This window comes from Hyperolius riggenbachi, chromosome 3 (genome assembly GCF_040937935.1).
Source record: "Hyperolius riggenbachi isolate aHypRig1 chromosome 3, aHypRig1.pri, whole genome shotgun sequence".
In the NCBI taxonomy this organism is placed as follows: domain Eukaryota; kingdom Metazoa; phylum Chordata; class Amphibia; order Anura; family Hyperoliidae; genus Hyperolius; species Hyperolius riggenbachi.
This window is the reverse complement of record NC_090648.1, coordinates 66,156,205-66,169,565: the sequence shown is the minus strand read 5'-3', so window position 1 is coordinate 66,169,565 and position 13,361 is coordinate 66,156,205. Positions and strand designations below refer to the sequence as shown.

General features: G+C 40.4%; 1 protein-coding gene across 6 annotated transcripts in view; it reads left to right on the top strand.

Moving 5' to 3' along the window:
- The window catches only part of NFIX (nuclear factor I X), a 291,898-nt gene extending 279,766 nt beyond the window's left edge, over positions 1–12,132 (top strand). For all 6 annotated transcript variants that reach the window (XM_068274284.1, XM_068274289.1, XM_068274290.1 and 3 more), the window contains one exon: positions 7,868–12,132. In XM_068274284.1, the coding sequence (XP_068130385.1) occupies positions 7,868–7,882 (15 nt within the window). In that variant the 3' untranslated portion in view covers positions 7,883–12,132. The remainder of the gene's footprint in view (positions 1–7,867) is intronic.
- Positions 12,133–13,361: the final 1,229 nt, after the last annotated feature.

Here is a 13,361-nt window from a genome sequence, read left to right as displayed (position 1 = left end):
TTATCTCATCATGTCACGTATTGCCTCGGGTACACTTGAAGTGAAAAAAAAAACTTATGATGTAATGAATTGTACGTGTGGTAAGGATAATTCATAGAACATTGGTAGCAAAGAAAAGAGTCACATATTTTTATTTCCAGTTATATAGCTTTTTCTCTACAACATTGCATCATTCTCTAATACTTGCAGTTTACACACTACACTCTGCATTTTAAACGATGAAACAGAGCAGAGCTAATGGCCCTTTGAACTTCTCTGAAGTAAAATCTTATCTGAAGTTGTCTTTCACTGTTTCTTAGATATATAAGTGCTTCAGAAAATAGCATTGCTCTCTGACTAAATTAGGTGGAGAGCTCAGAGAAGCTCTTTTACATGGATAACAACTGAAGTGTCTTAACTCTTCCTGTACTGGAAAACAAAAGTTTGGCGCCCAGACGTTCGGTCACATTGTCCCAGCACCTTAATTTGACCTGAGGAAGCGGTTTACGCCTCAAAACGCGTTGTCGAAAGTGCTTATGTCAATAAAACTACTTTATTCACCTCATTAAGTGAAGTCGCCTGATTTAAGGTAGGCAAACTTTCCTGTATGGCTATACACTAACAGAGAATATAGAATATACTCTAAGGGCGCCTCCTACTTTTTTTACCCCATATACTGTACTATCTCACCTTGTGGGATCTTCACGACAGATCAGGAGTGAAGTTTTTTCTGAAGGAGTAGTGACCACCTGTGTAGAAAAGACTGAGTGGAGACGGGTTTTCTACACACGCCGAATCGAGTGGATGCCTTTATAGCAACCCACACTTGTATTATTACTCTATTTCTTAAAGACAATCTGTATTGTTAAAATCGCACAAAAGTAAACATACCAGTGCGTTAGGGGACATCTCCTATTACCCTCTGTCACAATTTCGCCGCTCCCCGCCGCATTAAAAGTGGTTAAAAACAGTTTTAAAAAGTTTGTTTATAAACAAACAAAATGGCCACCAAAACAGGAAGTAGGTTGATGTACAGTATGTCCACACATAGAAAATACATCCATACACAAGCAGGCTCTATACAGCCTTCCTTTTGAATCTCAAGAGATCATTTGTGTGTTTCTTTCCCCCTGTTCTCATGCACTGAAGTTTCAGGCTGCTTGTTTCTTCCTGCAAACAGCTTTGCCCTTGTCTGTAATTCTTCAGCATGTGAAAGCTCAGCCAGCTCAGAGGACGATTTATCCAGCTTGTAAAAGATAAGAGAGAAGCTGCTCTAATCTAAATAACACACAGGCAGTGTGCATAGAGGGGCCTGGAAGGGGGAGTTCATAGCAGAACCACAACACTGAAGAACTTGGCAGCCTTCCAAACACAGGCCGACAAGTCTGACAGGGGAAAGATACATTGATTTATTACAGATACTGTGATAGTAGAAAGTGCTGAAGTAAGCCAGAACACATTAGAATAGCTTTTGGAACTTGTAGGATGATAAAAAACAGGATGCAGTTTTTGTTACGGAGTCTCTTTAAGCCGTTTATTCGAAGATATTACACCATAAGGGCTCCCGGTGTCCCTGCTTTTTCTTTTTTCTCCTGTACCTGCTACAGCCTCCAAACTGGAAAACAAAATGAGACTTTTCTTTACTACCAATGTTCTATTTCTTAGCTGTACTACACGTACAAATCATTATATCAGAAGTTTATTTTTACTTCAGATTCCCTTTTAAAGAGCAGTAGTGTGACCACTCTTGAAATACTTATAGCCCTCAGCTCCACCAGCCGGGTCTTCCTACTTCAGTCCTGGCTGTAACGGGTAAGGCGCCCTTCCTGTTGTTTCTCTGCAGGATTCATTGGCACAGCTACGCTCCCTCACCCAGACTCTGCACGGAGCAGAAGAGCTGACTCCAGTGGTCACGTGACCGCTTAGCTCGCTGCAGAATTTTATACGTATCGTTATTACTTTCCTCACAGATGGGGCTCGCATAGTTTCTGTAACATAAGAAAGCTGTGGGGTTAAACAAGTGTTGAGGAAAGCAGATGTGCTTCTCAGTCTCTCTCTGCTTCGCCTTTGTCCTCGTTTCACCCTGACCTCACGCAGCTGAGAAGAGCCCTGTGGGAAGATACCATTTCCAAGTTCTTCCTCCACCACCGTCGCTGCAGCAGCCGCATATTAAAGACATCTGTAGAGCTGGAAAGAGGTGTTTTTTTGGGAACGTAACAAAAATGATCCGGAAGGATTACATTGAAATAATATCACGTAGGCCGGGTCCAAGAAGGATGGCCTCCTGCCTTTACTGCTTCCTCACGAAGGTTTCAGTTGCAGAGTTAGAAAATAATCGACGTGGAGTTGAGTTTCCTTGAAGGAATAAAGTGGAACTCACGGTGTGACTTGGTTAGGATCTGTCCCACAGGATTCTGATGGTATCACTTATCAATCAGACATGATGTCACTTCCACAGCAACGGGGGACCTCCGCCACCTTCTCCAAGCTAAGCTGTAGAAGGAAGATACGTGCATATTGGTATCCTTCTGCATAGACAGGAATCCTATGGCTTGGGTTTCTCCTTTTCTGGCCCACAAGTCCCAGCAGGTTTAGCTAAATGTAACACTAATCCACCCATTCACTTAGCAGGAAGCGAGTAGATACATTTGGCCAACCGTTGATTTCCAGGGGAGAAATAATTTCTGTTGCCATTTCTCCACACTTTGAATGGTAAACTTGTGCCTTAAAGAGGAACTTTAACCAAGGATTGAACTTGATCCCAATCAGTAGCTGATACCCCCTTTCCCATGAGAAATCTTTACCTATTCACAAATAGATCATCAGGGGGGTCTGTATGGCTAATATTGTGGTGAAACCCCTCCCACAGTGTGATATCATGACCATGGTCCTGACAGTTTGCTGTCTGTAAACCTCGATGCATTGTGGGAAATAACAGCTTTTTTTTCCTAACTGCCAAGCAATCAATATCTCCCTCTATCCATAGAATGCTCAGTAATGAACATCTGTACAGATCAACTGGCAGAACTAAAGATGTCACCACCAGTGATACTTTTCAGAATGTAAATCAGGGAGAGGAAAGGTTAAACAATGGGCAAACACTGACGTAATAATCTCTAAATTAATATTGTAAAAAATAAGCAATGTTATTTTCACGACAGTTGCTTTTTGATGGACTCCAGGCAATTTGTCAAAAGAATCACATTGTAGACTATAGAAAAGTTCCAGTTAGGTTAGCACACCAGTTTGAATACCAAGAGTTCAATTTATTTCATCGGTAATTGACAATGCTAGCCAACAATTGTTTCTGGGCCCTAAGGGGTCCGCTTCCTCAAAGCAAATATGAATTTGTCTACATTGTGCTTTGAGGAAGAGGAAATCCTATGGCCTCGAAACTATTGTCAGCTAGCGTTGTGGACTAGTGATGAAATAAATTGAAATCTTGGCTTTCAAACTGGTGTGCTAACCTAACTGGAACTTTTCTGTGTGATGACTGGTGGCACAGCTTACCACCAAGTTTATGCACCAAGACACTCAGTAAAGGTGTTCCACATTGATTCATCGACCTGCACTTGTGTCCATCAGAGATGGGCACTTGGAATTTGGCCAATCAAAACCTACAGGAAGTTCCGTTGTTTGGCTAATTTTCAAGCTGCCTACAATTTTTGTGAAATTTGCACACAGAACTGAATTATTAACATTTCCTTGATCATCTCTAGATAGATTTATCCAGCCCAGTACAATAAAAATTGGGGTTGAACCTGTGCAAAAATGGAGCGGTTGCTCATAATGGCCAATCAGAATTCTTGAACCAAGCATTCACTCAACTTTGACTCGCAGTTGTTTTGATGAATCCACCATAGCATCCATTTACATTCAGATAGTGATCTGGACCTCCACAGGCTTGTGTTGTGGCTACAGCAGTAGTTATTTTAAGATGACAGGTAGCAAATACTTACTGGTGCTGCTAATGATCTGTTTGACAAAACACGTAAGTCTCTCGTGGATGCAATGATGGATTGAGATGAAATAATGTCCTAGTCAAGGTATTAGCTTTGGCTCAGTCCGATGGTCCTTTTTGCAATCTGAGGTGGGAGACGGGACAGAGAAAGTAGCAGGTGGGTCACCTTGACAGCCACTAGGCCATAGGCACGTGCCTTGTGGATGATAGTACGCTGCATGGATGTTATAGGAGCGTTCGTCGTCATTTTGGGGGACAGTTTCCTACAAGCAGTGACAGCTCTGTGCTGGGCAATGGGTACTATGAGTAGGTGCAAGAGGAGAGGGAAAAAGTTCCTGGCAGGATTCCAGAAGTGCCCAAAAACTCAATTAAACAATTGCCTTGGTGGTGCTTCATTTATTCCATTCCAACCTCATACGGAGATACAAGAAGTTTTGTATCCGGATGATACCATTTATTGACTTACAAGAATAAGAGTAAACAAGCTTTCGGCTGTAAAGCCTTCGTCGGGCTTCAATCCTGTTTGCATGAAAGCTGATGAAACAGACAGCTTTATACATGCAACATCAAAAGAGGGTACATATATTTTTTCAAGCATAAATACATGTCATTAAGATACCTTAAAGAGAATCTGTATTGTTAAAATCGCACAAAAGTAAACATACCAGTACGTTAGGGGACATCTCCTATTACCCTTTGTCACAATTTCGCCGCTCCTCGCCGCATTAAAAGTGGTTAAAAACAGTTTTAAAAAGTTTGTTTATAAACAAACAAAATGGCCACCAAAACAGGAAGTAGATTGATGTACAGTATGTCCACTCATAGAAAATACATTCATACACAAGCAGGCTGTATACACCCTTCCTTTTGAATCTCAAGAGATCATTTGTGTGTTTCTTTCCCCCTGCAGCTATCTTCCACTGAAGTGTCAGGCTGTTTCTTCCTGCAGAGTGCAGACAGCTCTGCCTGTATGTAATTCCTCAGTATGTGAAAGCCCAGCCAGCTCAGAGGAGGATTTATCCAGCTTGTAAAAGATAAGAGAGAAGAGAGAAGCTGCCCTAATCTAAATAATACACAGGCAGTGTGCAGAGAGGGGCCTGGAGGGGGGAGATGCATCACAGAACCACAACACTGAAGAACTTGGCAGCCTTCCAGACACAGGCTGACAAGTCTGACAAGAGAGAGATAAGTTGATTTATTACAGAGATGGTGATAGTAGAACGTGCTGTAGTAAGCCAGAACACATTAGAATAGCTTTTGGAACTTGTAGGATGATAAAAAACAGGATGCAATTTTTGTTACGGAGTCTCTTTAAGTCAAGGATGTCAAACTGGTCCTACCCTGACCGAGGTCCTCACACATTTTTGACACAGCTCAAATTAATTGATGGGTCTGAATCAGGAAAGGCGTGGTCCATCAGGTAGAACACATGCCTTTCTTTCTCAGGCCATCCTAAACACTGGCATGGATCTAGCCCTCCAGGCCTGGAGTTCGTCACCTGTGCCTTAAGTGAAACAGAATATGTAAATGGGTGGGAGGTTGTTAGCTGAGATAAGACTCCTTGTTTACACCATGCTCACAGAATTGGGATTTAGACTGTCACAGAGGCATCCTAAATTCTGACATCACAAGTTTAGCTATATAGGCTGAGAAAGAGTTTTGGTATTGAATATCATCAGCCTCCTACCAGTATAAAAAGTTTTTGTCGTCCTTCAAGCCTTTGTCCACCGCTTTGAACAAATGTATAAATTTCCTTTCTGCTATTAATCTATCATTTGACGTTTTGAAGCCACCCTTCAGGGCAGTGACATGAAGATCACAGAGATACAGTATTTATTTTACAGTTTCTGCACGATCCACGGATCCCTTATGCTGGGCATACACGGTGCAATTGTGCGCCGAAATCGTCCCCGATCGTCCGCGCGGGCGCGTGGATCGATTCCCACTCGTCCCTGCGGGCACTTCCTTATCTCCGCTTCATTTCTTCCATTGTCCGCCCGCGGGGATCGATCGCGGTATCTGGTTGGGGGGGGGGGGGGGGGCGGGGAGCTCTTGTGGGCCCCAGCCCTTATTGAATGCTATTCTTCTGTTTAATTTCTGCATTTACAAGACACTCAAAATTGATAAAATAAGTGCTATTTTTTTTTCACACTTTTATGGTTCAATTGCTGAATTTTGCTGAAATTACTTAAAGGGACACTTAAGTCAAAAAAAAAAATGAGTTTTACTCACCTGGGGCTTCCAATAGCCCCCTGCAGCTGTCCGGTGCCCTCGCCGTCTCCCTCCGATCCTCCTGGCCCGCCAGCAGCCACTTCCTGTTTCGGTGACAGGAACTGACAGGCTGGGGACGCGAGTGATTCTTCACGTTCCCAGACACATTAGCACCCTCTATGCTGCTATATGGTATATGATATATGCTATAGCAGCATAGATGGCGATATTGTGGCCAGGAACGCAAAGAATCACTCACGTCCCCAGCCTGTCAGCTCCTGTCACCGAAACAGGAAGTGGCTGCCGGCGGGGCCAGGAGGATCGGAGGGAGATGGCGAGGGCACCGGACAGCTGCAGCGGGCTATTGGAAGCCCCAGGTGAGTAAAACTCATTTTTTTTTGTTTGACTTAAGTGTCCCTTTAAGAATATTTTTTCTGACATTTGCGTTTGTTAGTTTGGCAAAGGAAAAATTGAAACCGTAATAAAACAGTGAACACTTTTGTAATTAATATGACGATAAACCTAACCTGACAAGAAAAAGTTGTGGCAAAGTAATTTACAGAACTGCTTTGAGAAACGCTGCTTTGAGAGCTCTTCTCTTCGTCTAATGTAGAAGTCTGCAATAAGTGTTTTTGGTTTTGTACTGCCACCTTCAGCTAATGTTTATGCCATGCTATATACAGACCCCTGCTGTACAGCAGTGCCTCTCATCTGCTATGCGCTTTGTGTGCAGTGTGTTCCCCGCATGCCCTAGAGCGTGTCACTTTATTTACCCTGAGATGTTTACATGTGTGACCATCAATTGACTTGTTGAAATTTTGGGGCCAATCACATGTTCCCTTGTGGGAGTGACAGGTTGTAATGGGTGGGGATGGTACACTACAGTGGGCGTGATGGCCCAAACATTTTGTGGGAAATTCAAGGAGGCCCACATGGGAAGCAAGAACTGACCATCCACTGCAGGGTGAAATAAGCCAATCAGTTTACCTCATTTGGGCTGCTAATTTCAAACCGCACCACAATAGTCAAGATAGGTTGCATCGCACGTTGCGGTGTAAACATACAGTGAGGCTGCGGCATACTTTTCAATAAAGGTTTGCCTCACTTCTAGGTGAAATGGGGAAAACGTACTGCAGCTTTTGCGTCATAGCAACAGGACACACCGAGCAGCGCCGCAATCAGTGTGATAGCCACACAGGGCTATCATTGCTTCTGCGACGGGGTATGGCAGTTTTAAGCAACACGACAGTCCGTGGCAAGTGTGAACAAAACCCCCTTGCTTTGTTTCAGGCCACACAAGGCATGTCAGAGCTGGGATAAAATAGAAGAATTTACAGTTCTGCATTCATACATTTTCACTGGCTTAAGAATTCTCAGTAAACAAACATTCTGCAGAGATCACCTGACAGGACTAAAGATGCCACCACCTGTGATACCTTTCATAATGTAAATCGGGGTGAGGAAAGATTTTACAATGGGCAAACACTGACTAAGAATGTATGAATATTGTAAAATAAAAAAATGCAATTTTATTATGTTATTTTTCTACAGTTTCTTTTTAATAAAAAATGAATAGTGTGTGACCTCTTCGCCCATCAAACTCTACTAACAACTAAAATGCTATATTTGTGCGAACCTTTAAGTTTTGAAATAAAGAAAAATGTATGCAGTAAGCTATTGTTCAAAATATTAACTCTTTCTCTTTGTCTCTCGCAGTCCTGGTTCCTTTGATATTACCGCCAAGCTGCAAATCTACGAGCGGAAGGAACAAAGATTTGTGACAGAGACACCCACCCTCCATATACACACTCAACTTCAGGAAGTCTTCCCCAGAGCAAGCAAGGAACACTGCGACCTTTATCACAACCCGTACGATCTAAGAGAAAGAAAATGAGAGGGAAAAACCCTCTGGTAGTGAAGGGAAAATGCCACGCCCTTTTCTCCCCTTATCTATCATCTCTGCTAATTTTGTCTTGTCATTCCCCGTCCTCACCTCTGCGAATGCACCTTTTACAAAAATGGTTGCCAGTACCTCTTTGCATAGAGTCATATACAAATACTCTAGAGGGCATTTAAAACAAGCCGTCTGTTCCTCCAACCACAAGGTGGCACAGTGATACAGACGAGAGGTGGGATTCAAATATTAGGCTCTGCCCACTTGCCACAGGATGACCAGATAGGCAGTATATGTAACTGCAAATTGTATATTGCCAGTGATTCTTGATAATTTGGGTGGGAGGAATAAAATGATTTCATAATGCAAAACAAATTCCGTAACAATTTTAAGTTTTTTGGCTTTCTGTCATGTTGTCAATTTCTAAATCTTATTAATTAGGATTTTACTTAGCGTCATTATGTGTTCCAAAAGGAAAAAAAAAAAAAGAAAGAAAAAGAAAAAAAAATACTTAATGGTTTATATGGTTATCATGGGCTTAATGGCAAGGGACAATGATACGACTTCAAGCAAATAAGTGCAATGACTTAAATTAGTGTAGAACTTTTTTTTTAAAAAAGTTACTATTTAAAGGCATGAAGACTTTTTTAAGATAAAAAAAAATCTTTTTCTTTTCAGAAAGTCCTTTATTTTCCCAGTGGACTCTAAAAAAAAAATATCGGGAAATCTTTCTGTCTTCGGACAATAACATTTTTGGAATTTTTTTTTCTTGCACTAAAGATTTGACATCTTGTAACTATTGTTTCTGTGTTTAGCATCTGTTTTACCCTTTGCACTATTTTAAGTTCTCTGTAAAAAAAAAGAATAAAAAAAAGAACAAAGCATGAAATGTATAATAAAAAAATGCAGCAGAATAACAATGATATTGAAATTGTTATTATCTATCTGATGAAACATCAGTGGTGCATTTCAGCAAAATTTCCTGAAGTTAAGAATAAAACAGTACTAGAATTTGGCAAAGTGTCTCAATCAAATGATGCAATTCTGGAGGTAAAATTGGGCATTTTGGAATCCATTTAAAGGGTTTGATTTGGGGCGAGGGGAAAAAAAAAGTTCTTGCACAATATTTAGCATTATTAGCACGATTTTAAAAAATTCAATAAACATTAACTTCCCTATAAACTCAATGTAATGTTTTATGAATTATTTTAGTGCTTGTTCTGTGTTGTGCTTATAAAATTTATAGAATGGTTATTAAGATAATCAAGCACTTGTCTAAGATTCCATAAAGTTCTGTAGACAAAGTGAGACTTAACTTTTTCTCTTTTTTTTTTCAAAATTTAAAAATTGTCTTAGCTAAGAAACAAAATGGTAACAATACTGTTTCCTCTTGTTTGTCAAAAAAAAAATCTTTTTATTGTGATTTATATTGAAAACTGCTGGAAATTATAATTATCTGCTGCTGGTTAACATCTATATTTAATGAGTGGATGTAAGATTTTGGGACTGAATATTTTTACTAAAAAAAAAGATCTTTATCCCATAGGTGCTTTGCTTTTATTTAAAGACCACCTTCGAAAAAACCAACGTTAAAGCATGACGCACTTTTTTTCTTTAGTTTGCCCACTTTTTATAGGATTTTTTTAGGGTGTGTGTGTGTAGGGTGGGGTATTAAGGGATACGGAAAGCTGTTAAATGGCCTTTTGTTGATAGTTCACTGTTTTATTCTACATTTAAAAAAACAAAACAAAAAACATTATAGTGAACAGGTCTCAATGTTGAGTAGGGCGTGCCTTATGAATTTAGTTCTTTTTGGAATTTAAAGAAATAGGGATAATTTACATTGTAAAGAATTCACCTTAACCAGACATTATCCCTTATTTTTTTTCCCAGCAAGATGGTGTTATGATGGAATTTCATACCAGCCTGCATAGTGCCTTTCTATAATATTCTAGTGGAGTTGTTCGGAAAAGCTGGGAAATGGCTAAACAGTAGGCATGTTGTTTAAGTATACAATATTTCTCTTTTAATTTAGAACTTTATATTATAGAAAATCAGTGGTCCTTTCCATGAGAACAAAATGAAAAGGAGAATAGTTTGATGAGTAGGAACATCAGGGCCAGTGCTTTAATTCGCATTTATAAGAGTATAGTGGTAAGAGTACACATAAAGGCAATTTTCCTGTTAGAAAATAGTTACCATTAAACTTACCTGTGAGGTGGAGAAGGAGGTCCATAGATCGTGATCTGTAACACCATCTTCCGGGTGTTTGCGAAATGGTTTGTGTGTACTGCAGCCAATCTTACCCATTACCACAGGACCCACTTACCCATGACCACGGGACCCAGGATGGTTGAAAAGTTTTGCACTTAGTTCAATGAGCAGCTGAACTTTTGTCTTTCTGGGTGGCTCCTTGCAGTAGCCCCGTATCCAGAGTTGTTCTGGAAGAACATGTCATAAACTAGCCCTAAAAAATTGCAGAGTAAGGGCATTGAAACGTTCATATCTTAGAATTATTTCTGGTGACACGGAGAAAGGCACTCAAGTGTACTTTTACCACTGTTTTAGATATATTGCACTTATGTTTTAAACCTTTACGTGCTAGATTCTTGCTATCCCAGAAAGGTCTCATTCAAATTGTGACGCTACCATCTAATTTTAGTGTGAATTAAAAAAAAAAGACAAGATAAATGGTTAAAAACAATTGTACCGGTACTTTAAAAAAATTCAATTTTTATTTGTTAACATAGACCTTTTTTTAATTCCAGTTATTACTGATTGGTCAATGCATTTAAACCTTATTTTGATAATGATAAGTTTTAAATTAAAGTGTCTTTGTAAAAAGTAAGTGTAAACTCATAAAACTACTTTGCAGATTCTAATTATTTTTTAGAGCAGGAGTAAAACTGGCAATGACATTGGGATTTTTTTTTTGTAAAGCTTCTCGGGATGTCCAGCCCACAGGGTTTGCAGCTGCCGGCAACCTTGTTGATAGGAATTCATTCCTTCTCTCAATGGCCTCTAGAGGCCACTGTTGATAGGCAGGAAGCAGGCTGATCATTCAGAACAGCATAGAGCTTGACTCTTATCTACTAACAGCAGCCTCTAGTGGCTGGAGCCAGTCTCAGTACCTTTTTTTTTACTACTGCTTTAAAGAACTAGATCAAATGTGCATTTCAATTACTTTGTAGAAAAAAATTAATTAAAAAAATCTGGACAGTCTCCTCAATAAATTAAAAAAAAAGTAAGACCTCTCATTACTATAGATTAAGGGTAACACAGTTAACTGCTGTAAAAAGGCCACTAATAGCTCTTTGTTCTCTTAAGAAGGTACAAGGTTCTTGTAGCTCTCAAGAAAGGCAGCATTATATATATATATTATATAAATATATATATATATATAAATATATCATTACATTGCATATCCAGAATGGAAAAAAACCCTCTTTCCCTCATTTGGTATTTGACCCACTTCCATCCCCTTTTACCTCCCCCTTCATTCTAAACATATTACCACTGTGTACTCTCCACCGCTCTTTACAGAATGTGTAAATGGAATGCTTGTTGTCAGTATAGCGCCCTCTTCTGTACAATTATCCCTACTATCTTATTCCTCACCCTCCTCACCAATTTTACCACCTAATATAACTTTCACCTCCATTCGCCTGCTGGCCTTGTTACCCCTCTTTCTGACTTTTCTAAAATCATGTAAACTATCCCCCATTTTTACTCCTTCCTCCTTCACTGGTCTGCTTCCTTTTCTAAAACTTGCTTTCATTCTCGCCACTTGACATCTAGTCCCACCCCCTTATAATCTAAACCCCGCCCTTCTTTCCATCCTGCTCTTTCATTTCACCACCTTTCCCCCTTTAATGCCCCTCTTCTCCCCTTCCTTCCCCCTTCTCTGTGTATTTTATCCCTGCTTGAAATATTATCGGTTTTATTTTTTTTATACGTTTTTTAATCTCCCTTGTACCCGAATCGCGTCAGCCCGCCCTTGCCCAGTATTCAACCCCTTCCCCTGTGCTTCCCCATTGGATGGCTATTATTATGTGTATGTGAAATAAAATCATTTCCTGGAAGTAAACTCGGATATGTCTCAATTTATTGGTGAATTTAAACAACAGGCACCCTGTCTAAGGGTGCGTACACATGCCCAACTGATGTCGCCCATTGGGGATCAGGAGCTGATCCCCGCAAGTGACATTGCTGGACGCGTGTCAGTTGTGTAGCTGATGACGCGCTGCGTTGCTATGTGGGGAGGGACGACGAGTGGCGCATACATAAGGCCACGCGGGGAGCCATAGGGAAAATGGGTTTGGGGGGCAATGGCGTCACTGGGGTTGAGTAGATCTGTCCGGCGGATCGCTCATGGTTGGGTACCGGGGGTCGTCGGGTGCCGTATACACGCCTGAATGTCGGCTGAGGTGGTCGTTATCATCCGACGTAGCCGACTTAAGTCAGGTGTGTGTACCAGGCATAAATCCTGGAGGGTGAGAGCACAAAGGTTAATTACAGATTTGACAAATAACAAGGCACAACACCCCAAACTCAAAAAGCCATGTTTTGTTTATGGTAGTCAGGAAATAACAATCACTGATGTATTAGACAGAATTACTTAGGAAGCTTTTAACAAAAGAACCAGGATGAATGGTAACATAAGGTCTAGAAAAGATTGTGATGTACAGTATAATGGGGATAATGTAACACTGACACCTACAGGCTGGAGGCAGGAACAACACTCAATGTGAGAATTGGGAAAAAAGGTCATTGCGAAAAATCGCTCAGATAAAATCACTTAGTGGGTATGAGCCTTACAATAAAGATAAGGCCAGCTTAAAGAGTAACTTCAGCCTAAACAAAAATACTGTCTTTAAGTTACATTTACATAGTTATTAGTTGTTAGTTATTAGTTATGTTATACCTCCCAACTTTTTGAGATGAGAAAGAGGGACACTTAAGCCACACCCCTGCCATACCCCTAAGCACGCCCCCGTCACACCCCTAGTCACGCATGCCATTAAGATTTCATAAGAAAAATATGTTGTTTTATAAGTCAAACAACACTGGTCTTTCTATCCTGCTTCATTGTCCTTCATATTAACATTTTAAAATTAGTAATATATCAATTGAAAGGATGGGAATAAAGTTTAGAGTCAATCAAACACATTTTAGTAGAGAAATATATATATTTACATAGAAAGAGGGACAAAGTCCTGGAAGAGGGACAAAAGAGGAGGAAAGAGGGACAGGGCTCCCAAAGAGGGACTGTCCCTCTGAAAGTGGGACAGTTGGGAGCTATGGTTATGTTAATTA